The following is a 19,620-nucleotide window of genomic DNA, read 5'->3' as shown; positions in this document are numbered from 1 at the left end:
TAAGTAGCCATAAGTTTAGTATTTATTTATTTATTTATTTTTGTTAATGTTGTTACAAGCAATTTGAAGGGGTTATATGCTGATATTATTTTATTGTAACCACGGTGGCATTTTTTGTTCTGCGCCTTAACATGTGACGTCAGCTTCATCACTTTAAAAAGGCTCATGATGGACAGCAACACCAAAAACAACAACAGCGCTGCAAATGATAAGACTGTTGAAAGCATTACGGTGCTTTTAGCGTATACTTCCTGAAGGATGCAGAGTGATAACTGCGCTTTTACAGCTGCATAATTTAAACGAAGCATTACTTTCTAACTTCGCAGATGGACGCACGGGACCGGAATAACGGGTGTGTATTGGCTAGCAAAGGAGGGCGCAGATCAGCTGAGGCGGTGCTTCGCCGGAGGGATCCTCAGTCGCTGCTCTGCGCAGTAGTTCACCGCTTCCACTCGGCAGACCTCGCCGCCTCCGTTTAAAGTTAACGACCACTTTGCTTCGCGTCTGAGAGCAGGATTTTGGTTTGGATTTTTTCTTCTGCACAGCGTCGAGACGGACTGTGTAAAGGCAACCAACACAGTGGCGGCGGAAAGGTAAATGACAAAAAAACAAAACCTTGCACCGTTCGCATTGATCGAAGTTTTAGCAAACCTCTATACGTCTTTCGGCTGCAGATGAGCCCCAGTCAAATAAGAGAGGGTAAAATTTCGTCTTGGTTTTGCGCTGCTATTAAGAATTGAATTAAAAGATCCGAGCAGATTCATGAGGATATCGATGAATTTCAGCTTAGTGCTTTTTTGCTGCTAATAACAGAGTAATTCACTCAGCAGATCAGCCTTTTAAAAATCCCCACAAACATGCATAATTTCAGTTCCCTTTGCCAATAAGTTTGGTACCTTTGTCAGCCTATTTCATGTGTCAGAGTAGGAAATGGTAAGCATGTAGGCTGCTGAACACCTGAAGATACTTCATGTAAAACACTTACTGTTTTGTGTTTGTCAAAGCATGTCAGCAGCATACTCGACAAACAGGTTATTGGGTGATTACACTGCCTGATAGGATCTTATCTGAATAACCCCCATCTAAGATTACAGGTGTTGCAGGGTATGGTGCTATACCAGTGGGAAAAAACAATAAGTACACCCCATAAGGGCTTTTGTATGAGTTTTCGTCACTACTGGGAAGGCAAAATCCTTCCTGGTGTGAAGTAGGTGATGGGGCACGTTGGTGAATAGCACTATTGCATTGTTTTCTCAAACCTCTCCTTTCACTGGCATTTGTCTGCAAAACACGAGTCCCCGTGTTAAGTGGAAAAAGAAAGCATACAGGACAGTCTAGATATCAGGTTTGTGTGTCCCCCATCACCACTCTTTTTGTCCAAAACTCTCCAGTTTTGCAAGTGCTTTACATCCAAGTGATTTCATTTATGGAGCAGTTTTTCCTTTGTCATCTTGTGAGCAGGTTATTTTTAACGCTGAAGAGGCTCCGAGGTGCTCATTTGTTTGTGGCTGCAAGAGGGTTTTTAGGAACAGACAATCAATAGTGTAGTCAGGTCAATTGTGCCATTGTTCACATTTGCATCACAGGCTAGAGGATGTAAATTAAGTAGAATTTAGCCCATTTTGTGACTTTCGGTTTAACTTGCACATTTTTAATGTTCCAGCTATAGTTTTGCAGGATATGAGAAAGGATGAGCTTCCCTTCCTTTATTATATTAGCAAACCAGCCTAAAATTAATGAGCTACTACCTGTGAATATGGCATGAAGTGTGTGTGTGTGTGTGTGTGTGTGTGTGTGTGTGTGTGTGTGTGTGTGTGTACATCAGTAATTTTCAGTAACACACTATGGTAGCATGCTGCGACTTGTAACGCTGATCCTTTCCAGTGAAGAAAATTCCTCAAAGTACAGGTTTTTTCCCAGTTCATAATTGGTCTTTAGTTGGAGGTAACTACACAAGTAAGCATGATCAGATCACATAAGTTAAAAGCAAAGATTAGGTATCTTATTTGACAGAAGTCCAGTTATTTCCACGTTAGTTCTGACCATTTTGAAATAAAAATATGTATTATGCAAGAATTAATAAAGCCTCAATCAACAAAACCGTTTTTTCTGGCTCTGACTGAACCATTTAAAAATGTTCAATGCAGGAAATCCCGAATCTGTATATTATAACTCTTTCGGATGGAAAAGACTAAATTACTGGTATGATAGTGGAAAATACTGCTGAACAGCACTTGAGATCATTTTAAAAGAAATGTGACATTTGTTTCATTTTTAGTTGTGGAGAGATCTGTGGGTGAACCAGACGAGACTCCCTGATAAGTGCAAACAGTCACACCATAAAAGCAATGTGGCCCTTATATGACAGCATGCACTCTTACTAGTCTGGGCAGGTTTGAGGATTTTTTTTTCTGAAGGCAGTATGGTGTTCTACGGGGCTGCCTCCACACACACAAACACACACACACACACACAGCTATTATATAAGTCACATTCAAGTCTGAACTCAGAGTGATGGGCTGCTTTCTCTTTGAAGCTTGTGAGCATGTAAAGCCCTGCCTACATTTCCAAGAAATGTGTGATTCATGCTGTAGTGAATAGCTTTTGTTGTTGTTTTTCCCAGTCTTTCTTTGTCTTGATTTACAAGCCATGTTTATTATGTTCACATTATCCAGTATTCCTCCTAACTGGAGCCTGCAGTTTGCATTCTTCAAATATCACCAAACAGTGGTAGACAAGGGAAAGCCCTGTTTAACAGAGCATGCTCAATTCTGTCTGTGGAATCGTTTCGGCCCAGCTTTGTGTGCTCTATCTATCTATCTATCTATCTGTCTATCTGTCTGTCTGTCTATCCTGATCAATGAAAGTTATAATGAAGTTTTACTGAAGATGACCCCCCCCCCCCCCCCCAAAAAAAAAAAAACAAAAAAACCCAACCCAAAAAACAAAAAAACAGAAGTAGAAGCACTACATAAATGTGCAGAAGTACCATTCTTCTACCACCACCAGTTAGTGGTTTGTATCTTCAGGCTTAACCTGCAAACTGACCCCTTAAGCAAACAGTCCATTTATAGTTAGGGGAGTGTTTCCCTCTTCATGCAATGAGTCACAGTAGCATCTGCACGTAGAACGCAATTTGGAGCGTGTCCTCTAGTTTTGAAGGCCAACCAAGACCTGTGGTGTGGGAGGAGGCACCGATGAAGGGGGAAGACTCACAGTTATGACTGGGCTCCCCTTCCCTCTAATGGATACCCCCCCTTTCTGCCTCTGGATCCTCCTACCTGTTAGTCACCCATGGCAGCACTTTGACAGAGAGCAGCTGATGTAGGGAAACACTTTCCATAGCAACCAAACATGTCCGCCCTTCCACTCGTGTTAACCCGATGCATTCGGCACACGGTTCAATGAGCAGACTCTTTGTAGATTCGAGAGAAAAACAAATGGCCAACATTGTATGTTGACTTCTCTCTCTTCAAAGAACCTACGCAGTGTTTTCCAACCGCAGAATGACGGAGTCAGTGACTTACACCCTGCAAGTGTTGCAAAACAGCAGATTTCCTTGACACAAGGCGTAGGCGTTATGACAGCTTGCACAAACATTAGCCTGCGTGGAAAAAGGTCATCCCCAAGTATACCTTCAAGTGCCTGTTGTAAACATGGTGGTTTTAGGGTCGTTGACAGTTTTACATAAAAACTTTAAGAGCTCATAATTAAACCCTTGCCATATGTTAAGGAAAATGCAAACGGAACTGTCGCTTTAATCCTCCAGTTTTATTTTTGTAGTTTTTTGTTGTTGTTGGGGGTTTTTTTTTCCATGTGGTGAAAGCAGTTGCTTTGGTGTTTTTTCTTTTGAGCAAGTGGTCAGAAGTTAAAGCCGCTGTCAGGACCGAGACAGGTGGTTTTTTTCAGAAGTTTATTTGGGAAGTCGATGTTGCTGTCACGAGTCGCTGCTAACCACTTTAACATTTAAATTGTTCTTCAGTGCTATTTGAAGAACCCCTACTGCGCCAGTAGCTTCTGTGCACGGCTGCTCAGAATATGTTGCATCATTTATTCTGTACTGATTATATGGAGCAACATTTTGTTTAAACAGTTATACGTCAAACTGTCTGTCTGTCGAGCAAATCAAAGTAAATCACGTAGAAGATTTGTGCTCTTTTTAGGCCAAATATGAATTTACATAGCCAAGACTCTACCACATAAACTTTATATAAAGGAACACAAACAGTTCCTTCATAAGGTATCTGCCATTTAATGTTATCAGTGGGACCTTATTGACTTGACTTAGTCACATGGTCTGTATTTGGTCTTACCGAGCTTCAGGCATTCGTGAAACCTCCTGAAATATGTATGCCCACTTTAGTAAGCTCATTTAGTCAGGGCCATAATTTTTCAAAGAAATCCATCCTGTGCTTTTGAGTGTAAACAACTGGCTCGGTGTGCATTACACTCTTCATCCGTCCTCTGAGAACATAGAATGCTTCTTCCTGTCCTGACTGGTCCCGATTTCCCACTCTGCATCGTGCATGCAAATCATTATCTAATCAGGAAGTGTGGAATCAGATTACTCAGATAGGCTCAAGATCTAGTGGAACCAGACAATAATGATGATGATAGTGATGATGATGATCATGATGCTCTGGGAAGGAGAGAAAATAGGCACGACGCTGTTCGTGACATCATGAACAAAAAACACCTAGAACGTATCGAAAATGAGGTGTCTTTTTATCTGCAAATAAAAACTCACTCGTAAGCTTGTTTTTAGTTTATTTATGGGGCAGTTTTTAAAGAGATGGAGACAGGAGAACATTTATAGGATAAAGAAGTTCAGGCTGTAATCTGGTGATCAGTAGCAGATGGCTTCTCATGATTCCTTCATGTGTCACTTTGCTGTCAATAAAAACCTGGCCCACCTGATCGGCTGCATAAACAAAGTGCTAGGCAACGGCTCTGACCTTTTGAGGGAATTAAGTGAGGACAGCCTGAACCTTTCAGAGCCCAAAGAGGGAGCAAATGGATTCAAAGGGAGTGGGTGTTATTTCAGATTATTTCATTTCATTTTCTCAGGATGTTCTTTAAGTACTCTGATTTTCCTGTTTGGTGCAGGCAGCCTTCACTAATGCCTAAACAGACTGCACATAGATGTGTGATAACACCTGCAGACAGCTGCGTGAACGGCACATTTACAGTTCGTCAGCCCGGACGGAACATCACCATGAAGTTTTTTTATTCTGTTATTCATGAGACTGGATTTGCAGCGTGTGCATGAAACTCGTCTTTAATAAGAAACAAACAAAAATGATTTTTCTTGTAATAATTTTTATTAATGATCACATTTTTAAGCATGAAATCACCATGGGTGATTTAAAGTTTGTTCATCATCAGATTAGTGTTCTCAGTTTTTCAAACCTGAATCTATTTTGTTGTTGTTTGCCTTCAAAGTCTTATTTTGCATTCCAGTTTCCATTTCTAAACAGTAATAAAATCAATTAGGAGACGATTCAAACTTTCGCATAGTGTACTTGTACTCTTGGAGAGTGTTATATAAACGGTACTTAATGGTTTCAAGTACCCATTACCGTTGCACAAGAATGTGGAAGAAGAACGGATCGATTTATAAAAAGTCTTCGCTGCATTGCCACATTATGGTAATATAATTCAGACAAAACCTAATGTAGCTCGCTGTGATTTATAGCACAGAATGACAAATACAAAACATTCTGTCGTGAAGTATTCACGGGTTAAACCAGCGCTGGTGTAATCCTTTTGAGAAAAGCCAAGTAAATGTAGCAAAAGGATGACAGGATAATAATAGATGAGAAAATGTGTAAAAGAAAGAATTCGTGACAAGTTCAGAGGAGCCATAAAATCTTTGAACTGCCTGAGTCTTGTCAGTTTTACAGCAATATTTAACACTGTACCTACATATCCTCTCATTTATTTAATACAGCAAGGGTTCTGTTTGATTATTAATTCAATATTTCATTTCTAGATGCGAGAAAAATGGCACGTTTTTTTGCCTCAACATTAAAGAAATGGATAGTAAATCAGAAAAGCACGTGTGCTATTTCTTGGTGCCAGACGTGATGGAGAGATTTCCTGGCTCACCTAATTGTAGAACACTGATCACGAGTATGTTAGGTATGCTAGAAATTTGCTATTGATCTTATCCATGCATTTCCTTAGGAACCATTTTTATCCCCTCAGGATGCCACTTTGCTCCCTTCCATTAACCAGTTTCTCCTCTTTCTTTAATTAGTGATGAGCTGTATGCTTTCCTGTCATTATAGAATTCATCCCCCATCATGTGGAGTCGTTAAAAGAAACATACCAAATCTTCATCCGCACTTCACGCTTCCTTGCTTCTGAACGACTTGCCGGGCCAGTTTTTATTAACTTACAAGCTCTTTTTCTGTGTCAGATTCAAATTTCACGCTCTCTTTCAGCCTTCTGTGACATTTAAGTCTCTTCCTTTTGTTTAACGGGGAGGCCCCTTGATGAGCCAGTTTGGTTTTTGCAACCTCTCCACAAGGTTTTATTGTTTATCTGTGCATTTTAACACACCGGTGCATCTTCTTGTCCTAAATGAAACCAAAATACTCCCTGTAGCTGGTACTTTGCAAAACTAATGTGGGCCAGTGAGTACATGGAAAAAGACTTTGGGTGCAAAAAATCCCTAGACACAAGGCATCATGGGAAAATTTAGCCTCAAATTATTTTTGAAAGCCTTTCGGCCCAGTTTCCATTGGCTAGTCGCATACTCTGATGGTGTGAGATCTAAAACAAACAGCGTAAAAGCACAAGTGCTTAAAGTTTGCTGTGTTTGGCAGTGAAGTTGCATTTCAGTGCATCATACGAGGAAAAATGTTATCATGTTGAGGAAAAACTGTGGGCGTATGCACCTGGAGCACAGTGACAATATTGCGTTCTGATTTAAAAACGCCCTGTTGTAGTTGTTTTCTGATTAAAGACATTTTAATGTGTGCACAGTTCTGTGTACTCTTGCTTCAGCTTCAAAGAAAGTTTGGATGTTAAGAGCGATTCTCCCTGTCTATAATCATGGATTTTTACAAAGCGAGATGTGAGATGCTATCTTTTGCTTGCAGCCACGCTTTTATGTTTTACAAAGAGGCAGGCTAGCGTGCACCCACCTTCTCTTTTCTCTCCGTCTACATCTCACTGTTTCTCTCGCTGCCTGCTTGTTCACAGGCAGGCAGTTTGTGCAGAAGCAGGCACCATGTCCTCCCCCACAAACCCAGAGGTGAAGGAACTGAACCCTGTCGACTTTATCCAGCTACAACAGTACATTGAATGTGAGTACAGACAGGCGGGCAGGCAGGCAGCTTTCTCAGCGCTTAACACCCCCCCCTCCACTTCCACTTCCACCCACACACACTCATTTACACTCGCTCATGGTTTCTCATATCTAGAGGAGGTAGCAGTCTACCACATTCTCTTTTTCTGCAAATTGAGCATGCATATATATATATATATATATATATATATATATATATATATATATATATATATATATATATATATGCATTGTTGTACTCCAGATAAATCTATATTTATGGTGTAATCATATACACAGATGACATTTAGAAGTGTGGAATAAAAACGTCAAATGGACGAAGTATGCGTGCGTATCCCTGTGTGACCTGCGTGTCTTTGCTTCCAGACAACAACTTGAAGGTGAAAGATGTGCTGAGGGAATTCTATGCAGATGGCAGTCTGGCCCGGCACAGGCATGGAGAGGTGAGGGGACAGTGTGTCCTGCTGTTCACAGTCAAATCCATCCCTCCAAAACGAATTCACAGAGATGCCATCTAAAAGCTTCATAGCTCAACAGAATAATAGGTCTGAGAGTAGCTGTTCGCTGTAAAATGAGAATGAGATTTACGTGTATTGGGCAGTTATTAATTATCCTTCGCTGATGAATTAGATTTCAACCTGCAGTATCGATCAGGCTGACTAAGCTGTCCATGAGAAATATCGTCAGCGTATTCAAGTGAGACTGCAAATGTAAATTACCTCCTTAGATTTGCCCACGCAGCAAGGCCTTGTTTAACAGTGTGCTGGCTTCCCTCATGCAGTGTAAGCTCAGATGTGATTGAACAGCAAAAAAAGACTGCTCAAATAAATGGCTGATGCTGACTACTAATTTGTGAAGACAGCAAATACAATAATTTCTCAAGTATTTATTACAGCAGTGAAAGTTTATTTGCCACTTTGAGATAATTAGAAGAATGAAATGTTGTTTTTCATAATGGGAGAGAACACAGTTGCGTCCATAAAGTTACAAGTTAATTGCTGTCAAAATACAAATATGGCTACAAGACTACATTTAAATAATTTGTTGGAAATGTTGTTGTGTTTTGGTGGTGCAGCTGCGTTAGTCTCTCTCCCTTGTTTTGTTTTTTTCTTTGTGTGATCCGGCTGCCTTGCATTCATGTTGTTTATTACTCGGGCAGCTCTGCAGGGTAAAAAGTAGGGAAATGCATTAGCAACAAGAAATGGGTTTGTAGTTCACCATTATCAGGGGACTACAGCTTGTTTGCCCTGCAGCATAATATCATGTGAGAAACACAGATGCCATGCCAGACAGATGGACTGAAATCTTCAAGCAGGAGCTTATTTTTTTTGGTTTTATGTCATTGTCACATGACACCCTGTAGACACTTTGTTTTGGTACATTTTTAAATTATTGATTAAATCTATTTTAGGCTTTTGAGATCTTGCCAATCCCTATTTGAGCTTAGAACAGCTAATAAAGCGACACTTGTAAAATATAAGTTTTTCACACAGTTGTTCGTAGTATTATCTTTTTTTCTTTTCAGAAGTAACAAGCATATTATATACAAATAAGCTTCAACCCATTCATTTCGCACTTCACTAGACCGCTGTAAACAGAACATGCTTCTCCCATTCATGTTTTTTTTCCCAGTGCATCAATGAAGAAGGCTTTCGTCTGTTTCTCAAGACATATTTAGAAGTGGAGGACTTCCCTGTGGATCTCTGCCAGAGACTCTTCCGCTCCTTTCAAAACTCTGAACCCGGCCAAGAAGACAGTACCAGTGAGATTATACATACGCACCGTGCATACAAACAGCTTACCGCCTTTTCAGCCGACCCTTTTCGCCTCATGGCCGATTTGGCATGCGTGCAGTTATCACCACATCCCTGCATCGTACTGTTTGTATACATATGGTAACTAGAGAATTCACAGCCTCCTCTCTCTCCTCAATCTCTCCTGTAGAGGAAGTCTTCCTTAAAGATGTCTCATGTTACTTCTCTCTACTCGAAGATGGCCAGCCCAGGGACAAACTGGAGTGTGAGTTTTTGTTTTTCTTTTGTGCCCAAAATAGTAATGACTCATCTAGCAGCTCCACTTTCATTTCCATTCTTTCTTTAGTTGCTTTCAGGCTTTATGACAGAGATGGGAATGGAGTTTTGGACAGCTCTGTAAGTTGTTGAGAAAATCTTTTAAAGTATATTTAAAACATCTTCAAAACAGCCGCAACACTAAAACAAGCCTGCTACATTTTGAACAGGAAGTGGATCGGATTATTGCACAGATGATGCACGCTGCAGAATATCTCGACTGGGATGTGTCAGAGCTCAAGCCGGTAAGTCCCAGAATATAAATGTAATGTAAATGTTCTGCATGCACTGCACTTAGGTAACGTATAGTAAATGTATGCGAAGACAGATTTATTTGCGCAAGACATCCATAACAGTGTCAGGTACACACTATATGGCACTTCTTGTTACTCATTTGCCAGAGGTTCATAAAGTGATAAGCTTCCCTGCATATACAATTTACAGATTCCAACTCGACTAGTTTCAGAAACCACATGGCCTTTTAAGTAATAGAAACGTGTGTGCTGATTGGATAATAACAACTGAATGTGATTTCATCAGGTTCTGAAGGACATGATGACAGCAATTGATGCTGACAGCAGCGGCACAGTTTCTCTGGATGAGTGGGTACAAGGAGGCATGAACAACGTTCCCTTGCTGGTCTTGCTGGGTCTAAAGGTGCTTTTAAAAGGAGCGTGTGTTGGCTCCAAAGTCCAAGCTCAAATATATTTCTTTTTTATAGCAGATATCTCACAAAGTGGTAACTACTCTTGTAAATTCCTGGCCTCGCATGCCTCGCCTCTGTCCTTCGCCTCCTCCTCCTTTTCCCTAAAGCCCTTTTTGCCAACTCACTGTTACAGGGTGTGGTAATCTCATTCCTTCCATGCTCTGCACCATCAGAATGCCTTTGTGTTTTCCGTTTATTCTGCACAATATGAATGCTTGAATGATATAGCAGTGCTTAGCGCTAAGGCCGTGTATATACAACTAAGGAAATAGTTAAAGGAAAGCACTTTAAGATTAAAAGAAAACAAATGACAATAAGGGTTTCCCTTTGTTGGTATGTGCTAATCCATGTAATTAAAGAAATATTTTCATATGCTTGCACCTCCTCCACTCAGAGCTAGACTCGGCACTTAAAAACTTAAACCCAAAGAGCTCAAGCATATTTGTTTGTTATTTTTGTAATTTTATTTTTGTGACTACAAGCAAAGCAGAAACATCTTTGGGTCTGATGGAATTTCTCTTGCGAGACTTTTCTCACGTGTCACTCTGACCTTTTCCTAAAATGTTTTAATCCCAAACAGAGTAACAGTTTCCCACCACCATCTGCACAATTTGTATATAAGTCTGGTATATTTTATTTTATTATAAATACTTAACTTGGCAGGAGTTACACATGCTTGCATTGACCAGTTGTGTTAATCTGAGGCTAGTATTCACAAGAGTTAGACAGAACTCTCCATTGACAATTCAGTTTTTCATTTCATCTCTTTAAAATGAATCCATTTATTATCGGCCCTATACTTTAAAGGGGTTTTATGAGATCCGCTTTGTGTTATTGGTGTTTAATGTGTTGGCAACAATATAGAGCTACGCACAGTCTGTTTGACAGTTAGCTGCAGCGACCTAAACCCACAAACTAGATTGTGTCGCCGGGTTTGGCCTCTGCAACAATGCCAGGGACTTCCCCTCCAGCTATTTCTAGCCACCAGTGGACATTTGAAGCCTAGGGTGCATGAATTCAGCCTCCTCACAGTTCCTGTGTGCTGATTCGCAATTCTGTCTACTGATCCTCTTGCAGCAAGTGAAAGGGTGATACATCCTGTCATTAAAAAAAAATGTTTCAGTATCTAATCTGGATAAGAACGCCGACCACTCAGTAAACAGATTGAAACAATTTTATAATCTTTTGTTAAGCAAGATTATAGATAGTTTTGATTTGAATGTCCATGTAGAGTCACCGCCATACTACATAATGAGCCATCTCATTAAGTTTAATAATGAATGGGTGCAAAAGATGAAAATCATGCCTTGTTGTGGAACTAATATCTAAGAATTGGAAGAGAGAACAGCTTCTGTTCTTGCAAACATATATTTTTCTGCTCAAAAATCATATTCACAAAATAAAAGATCATAAACTGTTTTATTCTTCCCTTTCTTGCACTGACTTCTTCACTGACTGTTGTTTCAACAAACAGATGACCCAGAAAGACGGGCAACACCTGTGGAGGATGAAAAATTTTAACAAGCCCGTTTACTGCAACGTGTGTCACAGCATGCTGCTGGGTTTGAGGAAGCAGGGACTGTGTTGCACCTGTGAGTACAAGAACTAACCAGAAGAGGGCGCAAGGAAGTGTCTAATTTGAAAATTGCATATATATATTTTTTGGGATTAATCAATGCTCATCTGCCTCTTTGACATTTACCACAGTAATTTATATGTATTTACAAATTATGTGACAGCTGGTTTGTGTGTCGTTTTGCGCAGCCTGCAAATTCACAGTCCACGGTCGCTGTGCAAACAAGAACCCGGCCCCTTGCGCCAGGACATACGTGAAGTCAAAGAAAGAAATAGGGGTATGCTGATGTCTCCATGACAACCTTTACGGTCACATGCACGGTCTAAATTTGATTTCATGCTATGTCTGAGTGCTCTTACATGGACAATTTAAAATCCATCTCACTTTTCAGGTTTCAACACACGACTGGGTGAGTGGGAACTGTGACTCTAGGAAGTGTGACAAATGCCAGAAGAAGATCAAGAGCTTGCAAGGCCTAACAGGCAAACACTGTGTGTGGTGCCACACGATGGTGAGCAAACATATCAGTGCATGACTCATTGAGGAATAAATTTGAGTAAATTATTTTCTAATCAAGGAGGAGATTTGATTTAGTTGCATTCTGGAATTGTTGTGCGCATTTGTATCTATTGAATCCAGGAAGCCCCCCCCCCCCTTTCTATACAGTTTTTTTTATTGTATGCTCTAAATCTGCACTGTATTTCTGAGTAATTTTATTTGTACTCTACAGTGTCACGATCAATGTGTGGACCAAGAGTCAACACAGTGTACGTGTGGGCTGCTCAGAGACCATATTCTTCCTCCATGGGCCATATATCCTGTTATAAAGGTACACAACTATCCTCAGGCACATCTCAAGCAAATGCACAGCTCAGAGAGTACGTAAACAGTGCCTCTCTCACACCAACGCAAAACATAACATGAGCCAGAGGCTGTTTTTTTCATTGGTAAATCATTCTCACCTGTGTGGCATTTTGTTAGGTACACAGTGTAGATATTTTTTATCCAAGAAACACTATGATATTTTTAACGATTTATTTACTCTCTGTCTTTATTGTTCTCCCTAAAGGAGAGACCAAATAATGTAAAAAATGGCTGCTCTGGGTCAGGAGATGACAGCGAGCTCAATACCACTCCTGACGGACAAGTGCTTCAGGTATTATTCATGCAAGCAAAAGCTTTTCATTAAAGCTGAATAACAAGAGCTCGAAAATGTACACCATGCTATTAGTGTGGGGTTTGCTTTTTATATTCCTTTAGTATAATACCTGTAACATTTGTTTATTAATCATCAGATCTGCCCTGTGCTGAACGCCCATCCTCTTCTAGTGTTCGTCAACCCTAAAAGTGGTGGTAAGCAGGGAGAAAGGTGAGCTCGGAAAAGAATATTTTACCGGAAAAAGAGATTTCAAATCCATGAACATTGTGCAACTTGGTTTTCTTTATGTTTTCTTTATTTCAGAGTGCTTCGCAAATTTCAGTTTTTACTGAATCCACGACAAGTATACAACCTTTCAAATGGTGGCCCTGGACCAGGGTAAGTAAAGTGATACAAGAGTTTTGATTTTAATATTAGATTATTTCTTACCACAGTATCCTGAGTACTTACTTAAACCTCCATAACTTCCTGTTACAAATTTCTTTCAGTTTGAGTTTCTTCAGAAATCTTAAGGAGTACAGGATCTTGGTGTGCGGTGGAGACGGCACAGTTGGGTGGATTCTCGATGCAATAGGTGAGATTGTTGGCATAAACTTCACAACATCACATGTGAAATTGATTGTTACACGCTTTGTATTTCCTTCCCTTTTTTTGCATTCAGACAAAGGCAATCTGCTGGTGCGGCCACCTGTTGCTGTACTTCCTCTTGGCACAGGAAATGACCTTGCTCGATGCCTTCGCTGGGGAGGAGGTGAGAAATGAAGAGATGAAGTGTTCCCTTATGTAAATAAGATAATACTTGCAGGTCACTATTTTCACGCTATGGCGCCACTGTCTATGTGTGCTTAGAGACAGTGTTTGCACTAATTAAATGGGCTTCAGCAAGTTCTCCAAATTACAGTTTTCTTGTCTTCATCTTTAAGGGTATGATGGTGAAGATCTGAACCGTATTCTTAAAGACATTGAGGGGAGCTCCCAGGTGCTGATGGATCGCTGGAGCGTGCAGGTTATCACTGATGAGAATCAAGAGGAGGGTGACCCAGTGCCATATGAAATAATCAACAACTACTTCTCTATTGGAGTTGTGAGTTTCTCATAAATATGTAATACAAGAGGAAGTGTTTTATTTTCGGTTTTGTAGGTCGTATAATTGCTATATTGTTTTGTGTTTGCAGGATGCCTCCATTGCCCACCGGTTTCACACAATGAGGGAAAAACATCCTCAGAAATTCAACAGCAGGTTTGCATATTTGTTTGAGTATTATGTGTCTCTAGGGCACATCGTCAGGAACAGTAAACAAAGCGAATGCATTCCTGCTTATAGCAATACGACAGTGTTTCATAGCTTAACAGATGCACAGTTTAAAAACACAATAGAGCTAAAAGACAGCAAATTTTCTCTTCGCAACATGACTTCTGTATTTCCTGTTTGCCTTTGCAATTACTGCTTTTTTTAAAGCAGTAAAAGGCACGAATGCTCGAGGTGACAGCAGATGTCTGTGGCAGCAAGTGTTGCTGCTTGACTCCTACTCTTTCTAAAGCGCTGCGTGCACTAAAAGGAGAAAATGTTCTGTGAAAGTGAAGTATCACGTAAACCTAAAGGAGACGCTTTTTCTAACGGCAGAATGAAGAACAAGCTGTGGTATTTTGAATTTGCCACTTCAGAAACCATCTCTGCTTCCTGCAAAAAACTGAGCGAAAACTTAACAATCGAGGTGAGCGCACAGCACACAAGTTTGCAGTTTGCTACTTTGAAATAAGTAGCCTCGATACAAAACAGCAATCAGAGACAGCGCACTGATATTTCACTCTAACGCTGCGGTGTGCTGTACCGTCTCCAGTGTTGCGGTACTGCCCTGGATCTCAGTGGTGTGTCTCTTGAGGGTGTTGCTATCCTGAACATTCCTAGCATGCATGGTGGGTCCAACCTGTGGGGGGAGACCAAAAAAGTGGACACTAAGGGACTGACGGCGCAGGAAGAGCCGGAGGTGATCGTCAATCCAGAAATCCTGAAAGTGACATCCCAAGGTATTTTGCAGTTGACCTGTATTATTCAGATGTCTGATCTAACAGCAGTGGTGCTGAGAGAACACAATGAAATTAATGAAATTATAATTAGCAGCAAGTATAAAGTTTACCTAAATTCATCCTCACCACAAGCCTCATCTCCTGACCTGAAGTCACGGCTCTAATACACAGAAACGTGCAATAATATGTTTGTTTATTTCTGATATTGTAACGATTTCTTGTCAGCAAGTTAGACATGCAACAACTGACAACCAGCAACATCGAAAACTAAACAACATCAGGCGGATATAAGCTAACATTATGTTTGCTTTAGTGTTCTAAAGATTACATTTTCCCTTTGTTAAATCGTTTGATTACATTCCTTCAACGTATGGAAGTTTATTCACTATGTGAATGTTATCAGCAGCATTTACTGATAGAAAAGTTCCGCTTATCCTCAAACTCACGTCAGCATCAGCGTCATTGGACAGAAGTAAGGTTCACTGACTCATCGACTCACCATAGACACATTAGACTTTTCACAAAGTTTAACCTGTCACCAACTCCTTTATGAGTCTTTTTACGAGCCACCAGCAGTGTGTTCATTAAGTACTTATACTTCATCCATATATCCAGAGTATATAAACTTCCTAGAGGAATTTCACCATTAAAAATGTGTTGCGGGCACCATATATCTCTCTTTGATAGTTTTAAATAACCACACAATCCCAAAATACACGGTAGTCATTTGCATTTTAATTTCCACATTTTCTCCAAAAGACAGGGGGTTAGTGCTCTAGTCTAGTTAGTGCTCTAGCAACAGTACTAGAGGGTGTAATAAAAAAAATCGATTTATTCCAACCAAACTTCCACTGTTTCTAAATTGCACAAATTATAATAACAGTCCAATGAAACTGGAACCCATATGATGATGTTTGGTCTAACTTTGAATGTGGAGTTACTGATTTTTCCGGCCACTTGAGGGCAGCATAACCCCGTGTACGTGATTTTGACCCCTTTAAGGCAGCGGTCCCCAACCTTTTTTGCGCCACGGACCGGTTTATGCCCGACAATATTTTCATGGACCGGCCTTTAAGGTGTCGCAGATAAATACAACAAAATAAAACTAGTACCGGTACCGAAAAAAATAAAATTTATTCATAACACACGTGAAAAGACCAAGGAAAACCGAGTAAACGATAAAAACAATAACAAAATAACACTGAAAACCGATAGAAACCCTGAAAACTATACATTTCACACCTGAGCCTCAACTCTCGCGGCCCGGTACCAAACGACTCACGGACCGGTACCGGTCCGAGGCCCGGGGATTGGGGACCGCTGATCTATGCTGTACTATACTGTACTTCTGTCCATCTCCATATATTTATTCTTGGATTCTACTACAAACATATTTACTACATAATTCACAGTTAAAGATAATCCCTATTTATCTTATTTATTTGTAGCAGCCCCTCTTCTCTCTTTGAAAGTGATAGTCCATTTAAGTGTTTAACTTTTTTTTGACTTGCCAAAATATTAACACTTAAATGCATGGTTTTAGTGCATACATACAAACAAGTACCTGGTGCTATTTGTGTAATCTGGTTATTGAACGTTATGATACCGAGCCACCAGAATAGCAAGCCAAAATTTCAATGCATCTGTATTCTTATCTGCAAAAAAAAAATGTTTGTGTGTTATTTTCCATGTTCTTAGTTCTTCTTTTGATTGTACTGTAATGTCCCTCCATCATCTTATCAGAAGATTTCAGCATTCATTTGAAGTAGGCCCAATTTCTCACAGAAGGGATGCTAAGTTTCCACGTGCCTCTTCAGTGCTTGAATGACACCATGCTAACATTAGCCAACTTCTCAGAAACGATGACGCATACAGGCTGGAAGCTGTTGACATCTCAGCTGAAATCTTAAGAAGCAGAAACCAGCTTCTGCAAAAATGTTGTTGTTTTTTTCTTTTTCTTGAGGTTCTCTGCACTGGTGGTTAGTTATGGTTTGCTTCTCAAATCAGTTTCCTCCTAACTACTCATCTCTATGCTGTCAGCCAAGACCTGAGTCCAACCATCCTGCCACTGTATGCACAGAGAAATAAGTGCACGTAAACTGCAGTTGTTTGCAGGTGCATGATGATAATACATTATGTATGAATATTGATATGCATTGGTGTGCTTCAAACCGCTGCTGTTATCGATCTCCACTCTGATGCACATTAAATATGAGAAGTGGCATCTGCCTCAGGCCCTATCTTGTCTTCCTTCTCTGGACTGATTAGCCTCTGCTTTCTTGTCAGACCTCAGTGATCGGCGATTAGAGGTGGTCGGCCTTGAAGGAGCGATGGAGATGGGCCAGATTTACACTGGACTCAAGAGTGCGGTGCGGCTCGCGAAAACGTCTCAGATCACCATCAGGTGAGGGGGGGGGGGAAAAAGACACATGGACATGTTCAGACATGACAAGGCTGGTCTCTGAGCTTCAACAGTGGGTCATAGTTAAGGATCATTGTTAGCTAATTTACATAAGAAGATACATTTACATTTTAATGGCACATGACCTTCGTGATGCATTCTGTTTATCCTTCTCTACACGTAGGACAAAGAAAGCATTACCAATGCAGATAGATGGAGAACCGTGGATGCAGCCTCCCTGCACGGTAAACACTGCACAGGCACAGAAACACAGTGGCTGCTTAATGCAATGAAGTCACATGCCTGAAATGCCTGATTTGATTAGATTTTTTTTAATTTACAGATTCAAATCACACACAAGAATCAAGCCTGTATGTTGATGGGTCCTCCAGCCAAACCATCTGGCTTTTTCAAATGAAACAGACTGACGACATGCAAGTGTTTGCTGTAAATAGACAACTGACTCTTTTTCTTTGTAACATAAAATCAGTTTGGATGTGTATGTTGTAGAAAAACTGCATTGTGACAGTCAAACTTAGGATAACTATTTCAAATGTTCTGCATTACTGTAACACATAAACTAAGCATGGCATGATACAAATACAAATGTTATGGTACGATAAGTTTGCATTGTGGCAAAAATGACTCTGACCAAATTTTCTCAGTGTTTTCTATCAATACTCAACACTTGCTGTGTGAGTGCTAAGTGGAAGTGCTGCTCTGTAGAAACTTAAAGCAAGCTGAATATCATGCGAAGAGTAGAGTATTCAGCTCCATGTGCCTTTATTAGCTGTTCTCTTCATTATGGCTTAGGTAGACGAACATACAGGCATGCACTTTGAGCATAGACCATGTAGTATTGCTGTTTCGTTGTTGTTTTAAAGAAAGTCAGAAATATGTTTGTGTGAATTTGGAACCAAGACAGAAGTAAAGACAAAGCTATATTTCAGTGATGTTGAAGATACTTGAAAGTGTTTTTGGGAATAGCAAAGAGGCTGCATGTTGATTCACTGCCTGTTGTTCCCGTGTGTGTGTTTGTGTGCATCAGTGAGCGTGTATGAGTGTGATGGCATAAAGCTGAGATATGTTGATTTTAATTTGTAATTTGTTATGAGTTCAATTCGAACTTATTGGTTAAGATATGTTTAAACATGTTTATTTTTATTTAAATGCTTTATAAATCATATCATTCCAGTATATCAGGAGGATGTTGATGTAATAAGTGACTGTGTAAAGATTTTAATAAATCACCCAGACTTCAGTTTTTGTTTTGTACTTCTTACAATTCGATAATTTTTACATACCACAAGGGGGCATTGCTAACTTTTTTTAGTCCTGGGTCATGCTCTCATCAAAGTCTCTCTCTGGGAAAGACTTTTGACTTTTTTTTTTATCTTAGAGATTAATCTGTTTAGTGTCACGGATCAATAATCTGTTCATATTTCCCCCTGCTGAATTTTTATAAATAATAAAAACACTAAATTTGCAACTAAAGGTTGGTTTGAAAGCAACAAATGTTGCTGTCACAGCAGTGTGAGCACTAACAACATGATGACACACTTGTGGAAACTCTGTCAATGGCTGGTGGTCACAAAGGTTTACACAACTGTAATGCAAACAGTCGGCCACTCAGAACATTATGTAAGACCCCAGGTTTCTAATGAAATTTACACATGATTATTTCTGCAAGGCACATTTGCTTTTTTGCAGCTTCTCCCTCATTTGAAATAACCCCAATTGATGAATGAGCAAATACTCAAAGCAGCTTTTCAATGTTATTAAAGAAAAATAAGCAGAATCGTTTTTTTTTAACTTTTAACAAAAGGACAGAAAATCATCAGTCAACTTATTATATTGGATTGATTCATAATGCATGGACTGGTAATAAACATAAATTAAAACCTTCCTGCGTCACCTTATCAGAGGATTGAAATCTATCCAAATGGTCCTGCTGCCTGGGTTCAGATCCAGCACTCATTTGCAGCAGGCTTAATCTCTTTTGGCAAAGAGTCATTAAGATTTCTAAAGACAGAAGGAAGCTGAAGTGGGTAATCCAACATTCAAACTGCTACCAATTAGTATGAGAAGCTGAGGTATTTCAGCTGATAATGTTGTCTGATATTCTATTTTCGGTCTGTTAAAAAATCAGAAGTATCGTTTTGTCCTATCAGTTGTCCCTATAGTAAAAATATTTAGTCTGCAACCATATAAAAAGCAAATAAGCGGAAACTCCGTCTTCTTGTCTCTACTAGTTAATTTTCTTTCGACTTTCTTTCTTTCAGCTAAGAAACTAACGACATTTATTTATTTCGTCTTGACAAACACTGTTTGCTGTTGTTTCAATACGAAACAGAAAAGATCCGAGG

The 19,620-nt window shown here is 39.9% G+C and overlaps 1 protein-coding gene across 1 annotated transcript; it reads left to right on the top strand.

Moving 5' to 3' along the window:
* Nucleotides 1-228: 228 nt before the first annotated feature.
* On the top strand, nucleotides 229-18,515 carry dgkaa (diacylglycerol kinase, alpha a). Its single transcript, XM_006794070.3, has 24 exons — nucleotides 229-593; nucleotides 7,210-7,313; nucleotides 7,682-7,758; nucleotides 8,948-9,077; nucleotides 9,260-9,334; nucleotides 9,416-9,465; nucleotides 9,555-9,629; nucleotides 9,925-10,041; nucleotides 11,565-11,682; nucleotides 11,855-11,943; nucleotides 12,058-12,177; nucleotides 12,397-12,495; nucleotides 12,736-12,822; nucleotides 12,962-13,035; nucleotides 13,129-13,203; nucleotides 13,314-13,399; nucleotides 13,487-13,576; nucleotides 13,749-13,909; nucleotides 14,001-14,065; nucleotides 14,450-14,540; nucleotides 14,667-14,853; nucleotides 17,140-17,257; nucleotides 17,439-17,499; nucleotides 17,598-18,515. The coding sequence occupies exons 2-24, from the start codon at nucleotides 7,238-7,240 to the stop codon at nucleotides 17,670-17,672; spliced, it is 2,196 nt and encodes a 731-aa protein (XP_006794133.2). The 5' UTR covers nucleotides 229-593; nucleotides 7,210-7,237; the 3' UTR covers nucleotides 17,673-18,515.
* The last annotated feature ends 1,105 nt before the right edge of the window (nucleotides 18,516-19,620 follow it).

Source organism: Neolamprologus brichardi, chromosome 20, assembly GCF_056152115.1.
Source record: "Neolamprologus brichardi isolate AB-2024 chromosome 20, ASM5615211v1, whole genome shotgun sequence".
In the NCBI taxonomy this organism is placed as follows: Eukaryota; Metazoa; Chordata; class Actinopteri; order Cichliformes; family Cichlidae; genus Neolamprologus; species Neolamprologus brichardi.
Note: the sequence above shows the minus strand (reverse complement) of the source record. Positions and strands in the feature narration are given on the sequence as shown.

Excerpts from the sequence above, each read along its gene's own strand:
- dgkaa (XM_006794070.3), top strand. The coding sequence starts at position 7,238 with ATGTCCTCCCCCACAAACCCAGAGGTGAAGGAACTGAACCCTGTCGAC. Across the intron at positions 13,204-13,313 it reads AATGGTGGCCCTGGACCAGG|TTTGAGTTTCTTCAGAAATC; the intron begins GTAAGTAAAGTG and ends AATTTCTTTCAG. Across the intron at positions 14,066-14,449 it reads CCTCAGAAATTCAACAGCAG|AATGAAGAACAAGCTGTGGT; the intron begins GTTTGCATATTT and ends TTCTAACGGCAG.